Genomic DNA, 7,814 nt, shown 5'->3' with positions numbered 1-7,814 from the left:
AAAAAAAAAAAAAAAAAGAGAGAAAAGAAAAAAGAAAGAGGCAAGCGTTCGAGTCAATTTTCCAATAACGTGATCAAAGATATCTTAGAAATAATACACGTCGTAAAAAGTTGGACGAAAAGTGAAATTAGACTGGAATGCTCGCCAAATTCGTAAATTTCTTCGGATAAGGAACGCGGCAGATTACAAGATGTCGTTGATACGAATTTATCAGACGAGGCGTAAATTCTCGCGTTGGATTGAAATTTATCGCGACGTATTTTAATTTATGCCTTCCTGCTCCCGACCCGATTGATCTTGAGTACCTGGTGCCTGGTCACGTCGCAGAATGTGTTACTCGTAAATTTCTCGGTAATCCACCGGCTTATACACCGTGTATGTATATATGTATGTATATGTGTGTGTGTATAGGCCAGTCGGTTTCTATTTAAGGATATCGAACAACACGAAATATAGAACGTCTTCGAGCGGTCTATCAACGTCGATGAATCGATCGTGACCAAACACGAGATTCTATTTCCTCTATCTTCCAATTGCGAAATTTCCTCGAAATACGAAATCGCGTGTCTTCGATAAAAATCGGGGAATTCGTCGTGACAGTTTGGCAATAGGATAAATCCATATTCAATAATCCCATAATACAGAAATAGTATGCAGAACGAGAGTAAGAAAGAAATCTCGAACGGATTTTTAAAATTTCCCCCGTGCCCACGTGTTGCAACGAGACACGTCGCAACAACGCGGATATTTCATCGGTTGGGGAACAATGCGAGCGACGGCCAACTGTGTGCACAGGCGCGCGCGTGTCAACCGCACACCACCGCGACTTTCGTACGAATATGGATCCATTTGTCGCCACACTCTCGTACGCCATACGCCGTTTCGCGGCGAACGAACAACCGAACGAAGCGCGCGAACCGAACGATACTCACTCGCTCTCAGCCTCGGCCACCGTGCACTTGTACTGCGCCGTGGAGAACAGGCAAATGTCCGCGAATTGCCTCACCGACACCTTGATCTTTTTCACCGTCCTGTTGCTGTTGTTCGCTATGTGCACGTTCACAGCTATGTTCTCGCCGTGATGGTACAGCTCCTTGTCCAACGACGCCTCCAGGTGAAGCTTGTTCGGCGACATGACGAATTCTTTGCTCACCTCGACGGAAGGCTGCTCGCCTTGCTTCGACGGCGCGTACATGATCTTCCGTATCGCGAGCCGCACCGAGTTTCTGCAACACGGTGATTTATCGGTAGCGTGTCAACCGGATAGCGAACCGTTAACCCACGCCGCGACATTCCACGTATCGTGTCTCGCTCGTGCGTAATACGAACGACGCGATCTGGAAAAGATTATTCGATCGGTTCGATAAATATGTTTCAAACCCTTTTCCTTCGATCATCGAAATATAAATACTGCATATCCGTTTATTATTGGAAGTATTATAGTGTTTAACGTTTGATCATCTCCTTTTTTTTTTCTTGAAAATTTCTAGAAAATTCTGGGTATCCACGCTTCGAAGATATTTTACGCGTGTTCAACGAAGGCGTTGAAAAGGGTTAAAGGAGCGCGTGGACGGTCGGTCGTTCCGTAAAAATCGATGTTTCAGGGAGATCGCGTGATCGCGGAACGTTTCCCCTTCCCCCCTTCCCCCCCTCCCCCCTCCCCTCCCTCCCCCCCTCCCCGGGGATCGCGATAATCGTGGCTCGTACCGTTTCTGCGGTTTGTCGTCCTGCGTCTCACCTACGAACGCTTTTAATTCGTAGTCGACGCCGCACGGTTTCCCAGTGTCGCCTGGCGCCGGTTGCAGCGTGACCGACGCAGGGCAATGAGGCGGTAACTCGAAATAGAAAGGATACGCGTTGCTCCCCAATTTCTTGATCAGCTTCTCTTGCAACCGCGTCAGCTTCCTCTGTTGGGCGCCAGCCACCACAGGATAGATTTGCTCGGCCGCCAAGTAGAGATCCTTTCGAAAGGTCAGCCCGAGAACGTCGAGATCCTCCCTCCCGTACTTGAACGCGGCCAGCACGTGGCCGAAAACCTTGCGATCCTTCGCATAATCCGGGTCGATCAGCACGACCCCGTCTGCAACGAATCGAACAGCGATCGGTCGAGATGATCAATTGGCCTTCGAGATTAATCGTTTCGACAAATCGAATTTTCCAATCTTGTTTGACCACGTCGTCGAACAATTGTTTCACGCTTGACAATAACCGAGTAATTTGATTACTTGGGAGGAGGTAAAGCGTTTTAAATGCGTATACTTCTCGAAATGCGATAAATTCACGCACACGTTCGTACACAAGGAGAGGAAAGGAGCGGATTGTAGAGCGTTCCAGGTTAGATTCAACAGGTAGACGCGGTAACGAGTAAGGTGATGGAGAGCGCGACGAGTACAGTTGAAGGATCTTACCGATAGGATCGACGTGAGTTATGTGATCGACGAAATCTCTTTTCCCAAGGTATACCGTGATCTTTCCATTAAGGCTGGATTTTTTGAAGACACGAGTAGCTTGCCGCTTGCTCGCACTGTCCACAGTGTCCATCGCGTAGATCTCGGGGCTTACGATGGCCCCTAACTCATTTGACTCCTCAGGCTCCGAATATTCGGATTCCGAACTGTCCCACTGAAAAGAAAAATCAAACTTTAAGGATATATATATATATACACAACCGTGAAAGTTGGATACTTTAACAGGGTGGAGATTACGTTTGGGGGAAATACGGTAAATTTTTTTCATTTCGTTTCGTTTCGTGAACTTTGAAATTTGCATTTGAATTTTTTTAAATGGAGAGCAGGAATGGAGGAGGTGCACGCCCTTTCCTTCGGATTAAACTTTCCATTCTGCTTGCCTAACTTTTGCAATCCAACATTCCCCGTTCGATTTACCACTGTCGGAAGCCTTTCCACCAACCACGATCCATTTTATAATTCTGAAAGGATATTTTCAAAACCCCCAACTTCCATTCCGATATTACTCATTGTCCCCGACGAAGACTCGACGTTGGCGAATTTTCAGTAGAGATACGTACATATATATATATATGCTCACGTTTTTCGTGTCTCGCAACTCTCGCACGGCATTGGCATTCCCCCGTACCCGAACACGCAACTTGCACGTATTGTGAATCGACAAAGCCGATGCATACTGTAATGCACGCCAAAAAGAACGTTCGTCATCGTTCTTTGAGAACGGCGCACGTATGCGCGCGTAAAACGGCTCTTTGATCCATCGTCAAAGAAAACGCGCAGAGGTGGGGGGGGAGGGGGAGAAGAGGAAGAGCGCGAGAGAATATCAAAAGAGAATCTAGACGATACACATTTATTTCTCTCTCGAGGAAGAAACTACGTGGCTACTGATAAAAGTCACGCATGCGTATTTTCTTTCATCGTCAAACGAATTTCCGACAAACTTTCGACGCGATTTTTGGCGAAGAAAAAGAAAAAAGAAAAAAATCAACCAAAGAAATTCGACGAGAGACAACGAGAGATTCGAATTCGTTGAAAACGTTATCGTCGAAACGATCAGTTCGAAACTCGGAGACTTTCGAGAGAGCTTCCGAGCTCGGTATTGCCAGACTTGGCGAGCTTAACTAAAATTCGAACGCTTCCTAAGAAGGATTTAAAGCTTGGAAAAGTTTGGGGTAACGCGGCGTCTTGGAAACACGCATCGATCGGTAATCCGAAATACGTGATGGTGAATGTTAATGACGCGATATTTTCAGCGCTCGATCGATAAGAAAGTTTGCAAGTATCGCCGCGATACATCAAACGCCACAATGAAATATCGAACTGTCGTCAGGTTTATCGTTTATCGTATTCAACCCCGTGAAAATGGGTGTCTCTTCACCTTCGCCATACTCGCCACGATGTTTTCACGCAGGTGCCTGTTCACTAGGTTTTTTTCTTCCTTTGTGAAGAGGATGGAGAGAAGTTGTCGCGATAAATAATTTTGTCGCTTCGTTAAAATCTCGTCCCGGTTACTCGAATTGTTTTCAACTCGACCGATTTCACGTTCCACGACGAATTTCGCGATCGTTTCGATCATTTAATCGCACCCAACCATTGTCTTCTTTCGAACAGCCTGGCGATCGATGTTGTATGTTTGCCAAGTTAAACCACTCGTTAAACGTTTATCGAGGGTAAACGATGATGAGGTGGAACGAAGAGAGAAGGAAGAGCAGATTTCACGAACCCTACGATCCTGGCGAGTGCCGAGCACCGACTAGACGTCTCTTGACAAATGGATGTCAATTTCAATCGACGCTCGTGTTACTCTTAACGCGATCCAAGGAACGATCTCTCTGGTTGGAGGCAACGAGAACAGAGACGATTGGCGTAGATTGCTAATATTCGTATTTCCGGGAAACAGAAATGATTTTTCCCTTATAGATTAACATTCCGTGTTTCTGTCGTAATATTGTACGATTTAATGGAAATAATATTGGAGGACGTAGATCGTGAACAACGTGAAAGCGTGTCTCAAATCTCGATAATAAATAAATGGCAACTTTGCAACATCACACTAATTTGAGAGATAATTTATAACGTCGTGAACGATCTACGTTCCGTAAATCTTCAAGTTTTTTTTCTTTCTTTTGTTTTATATCTCTCCTTTATATATATTTAACAATTGCAAATTTTAAATCGGTCGAACGATCTCTTCCCTTTCAAGATATTTCAAGTTGGAGCAAAAATACTATTATGAACGTTTACCCTGCGAAGTTTCGAGGAAACCAGTTCGGAAACCAGACGTGCGCGGATAAAATAGAAATAGATCGGAAGCAAGCAAGTAAGTGAATCGATACGGGGAATCAGCAATTGGCGATGAATACGCGAGTTCCAGCGAGTTGGTATCCATCGTCTGGACGGAAGATTATTACGGTACAATGGCATGATAGATTTAAGGCTGGCTAGGATTAAACGAGCGTTGATTCGAACACATTCTACAGCACGTGAGCGATATAAAGAGCCATTGCAGGATTGGCCGCACAAGCGTTACGTGTTCTCGATGCAACGCACGTCGGAAAATGGAGCGTGGCTATTTAACGTCGATGGTCAAACGTTCTCGTAATTGTACTTTGCAAGTGACGACTAAGCGCGATCACGTACGAATAGATAGAATGATTTCATTCATTCGTGTAACTCGTTTTATTGTCTTAAGGATGTTTCGTGTCGTGGACACGAGGAGGATATTCATGCATTTATGAAATTTCAACGTAGAAAAAAATTCTTGCACAGACAGACGTGGACGCAAAGTACGTCTAAGATATATATATATATATATATAGTTACGCATTGCGATGTTCGAGAGATAAAAGATAAAGTTTTATTTAAGCTTTTTTTCTTTTTTTTGCAAAAGAAATCCGCTTACGTTGTCACGTTTCGTTCTTCTCGTCTAAATGATATCGATTAATCGTATGAAATTAAATGTTTAAACGGTGTCAACAGTTTTGATTAAGACGGCCAAATCGTTGGCGTTTCAACGAACAAAGTTTTCCATGGCGCGAAAGGATCCGAAAATGTTAGGAACTCGATACTTTAGGATCGGGTCAGGAAGAGATCGGATTGCCGAAAGCAATCTCGTGACTCAAGAATGCCGGGATCCCAAAGAATTTCGAGAACTCGAACGATCCTCCAAGACTAGCTTTATTGAATACCGCTATGGTTTCGGATCTTTCAGACGTTTTAAAGAATCCTGCATAATAAAATTCTCAACAAGTTCAACGTTCTCGAGTCACGAGCTGTTCTTCCCGAGTGGAATTCGACTCGATTCCAGCAGAAATTTTCGATTTGACTTAATTCGAAATCTCTCGATTCCTCCCCCCCATCTCTGTTCAATCAACGATTTTGCGACGATTTTTTGCAAAATTTTTTGAATCGAACAGAAAAATTATGAGAAAATTTGAGATAGAAAATAAGATAGAAACGACTCGGTCGGATGGAATTTTCATGATGGAAACGTGAAAAATCTCGTCTTCCTTAAGATTGACGCACGATTCAATAGCGGAGCGAGTGGAACTCGCGGCAGAAACGAGATTAGCGCGAAGCGGAAAAACGTGAGCGAAGCTCGCCGCTGTTGCTGGGAAACGAAAAAAACCGATAAGCCGACAGTTTCACTCGATTAAGGGGAAAAATCAATTTTACCGCGGCTCGGCCGTTTCATTTCCATTTTGAACAAAATGTTGTTCGAGCTTTTAACAGGATTCGCCTCTCAAAAAAAAAAAAAAAAAAAATCCGGCGTGGACCGAATATAGAATTTTTGAAATATCTTTTCTAGGAATAAAGGAAGATGTTCGTTCGAAGATGGACGTAAAATCGAAGATGGACGTAAAATCGAAGATGGAGGATTACTGGGATTACCGGAGGAAAAGAAAGACGAGAATTCGTGCGAAACGATCATCGAGCAGCGAGCGACGAAATGGATTTTCTATTCTTAATCGCGATTTTCACGAGAAATATATTGCGACTCGAATTTAAAAATAGTTCCTTGCTTTCGAGCATATATCAAGTTAGAAAATTGATCGTGAACTTCATTGCCTGTGAACGTAGGTACGTATAGTTTCTTTTGAAATGAAATTATATAGCGAGATTTTACGATGTCTGTATGTACCTTCGAGGAAATATTAGATCCAAACATATTCTATTCCTTCAAAATATGTTCCTTCAACACTTTTGATCTTTTGAATATCAAAAGTTCGTTACAGTTATATGTTGAATTTTCCATTAATTTTTTTTTTTTTTTTTTACGTCCTAATATTGACGATTCTAAACTTTTGCAATTTTGGTACGACGATTTTACGTATAAATAACTATATATAGGATGTTTAGTCACTTAAATCGTAACTCACTTGGACCGATGTAATCATATAATTACATTGACTCGATTCGCATAAATGATGGGAATCTAACGGGTCAAGTGTCATTTTCGAACGACACGCTCGTACGAGAGTTCATAATTACGTCACCAGTATAATTTCATACCTGAAGCCAACTCGTGAACGACCGAACCACCGAACCAATCAACCACCGCGTTGCATACTCCGTGTGGAAAATGCACTTGTATTAGCGTTCAATCCAGACAAAATTAAATTCCGAATTTGAGATTACCGAATTTGATTTAATTCTGCAATATCTTTGTATTCTAAAAATCCAATTGTTGCGACAGGATTCGCCTCTCAAAAAAAAAAAAAAAAAATCCTACGTAGACCGGATATAGAAAATATCTTTTCTAGGAATAAAGGAAGTTGTTCGTTCGAAGATGAACTTTATTTCCCCTTGTCTCTTATATCGATCGAATATACTCAAATTATTTTTTTTTTTCCGAGCAAAATATAACCAGCTGACGCTCTCCTTATCGGTAATCCCGTTCCTATATTGATTGTATTCAAGATAAGATTGTACGCGTAAAGGCACAAGGATTAACACAATCGAATTAACAAACTGATCTTTCGAGATCGAATCTAATCCTTACAATCTGTAATTATATATTTCGTAGAAATGAATTGAACTCTCTTCGCGCATACGACTCTTCCGACTATTTCCACGGATCAAATCGATGGATCGTACGACACACTTTTTCATCCATTATTTTCTAGAATTAAGAAACGCACGAAACGAAACGGCCATACGAAAAGAAACCGAGAATCGTTAAAATCGCAATTCTCTCCATAATTTAATACAATCACATCGGCTCGATGCCGTTCACAATTGCAACTGATTACAGAGCTTTAATTTAATTTAACGAAGCGTCGCGTGGCCGAATCGAGAGAGAACGTGGTGGTTTCGAGAGAGAAAAAAAAAAAAAAAAAAAAAAAA

The 7,814-nt window shown here is 42.4% G+C and overlaps 1 protein-coding gene across 5 annotated transcripts in view; it reads right to left on the bottom strand.

The window, feature by feature from the left end:
- LOC122713442 (arrestin red cell-like) overlaps nt 1-7,814 on the bottom strand; it is a 29,444-nt gene that overhangs the window by 9,483 nt on the left and 12,147 nt on the right. For 4 of the 5 annotated variants that reach the window (XM_043933885.1, XM_043933887.1, XM_043933886.1 and 1 more), the window contains exons 1-4: nt 3,847-4,181; nt 2,409-2,622; nt 1,708-2,080; nt 933-1,226 (exon numbers count right to left, since the gene is read on the bottom strand). In XM_043933885.1, coding sequence (XP_043789820.1) covers nt 933-1,226; nt 1,708-2,080; nt 2,409-2,622; nt 3,847-4,044 — 1,079 coding nt within the window. In that variant the 5' untranslated portion in view covers nt 4,045-4,181. Of the gene's footprint in view, nt 1-932; nt 1,227-1,707; nt 2,081-2,408; nt 2,623-3,846; nt 4,182-7,814 lie in introns of those variants that run through there. The other variant, XM_043933888.1, reaches the window with a different exon arrangement.

This window comes from Apis laboriosa, unplaced genomic scaffold (genome assembly GCF_014066325.1).
Source record: "Apis laboriosa isolate Shangri-la unplaced genomic scaffold, ASM1406632v1 scaffold23_cov150, whole genome shotgun sequence".
Classification (NCBI taxonomy): Eukaryota; Metazoa; Arthropoda; class Insecta; order Hymenoptera; family Apidae; genus Apis; species Apis laboriosa.
This window is presented reverse-complemented; position numbering and strand designations above follow the sequence as displayed.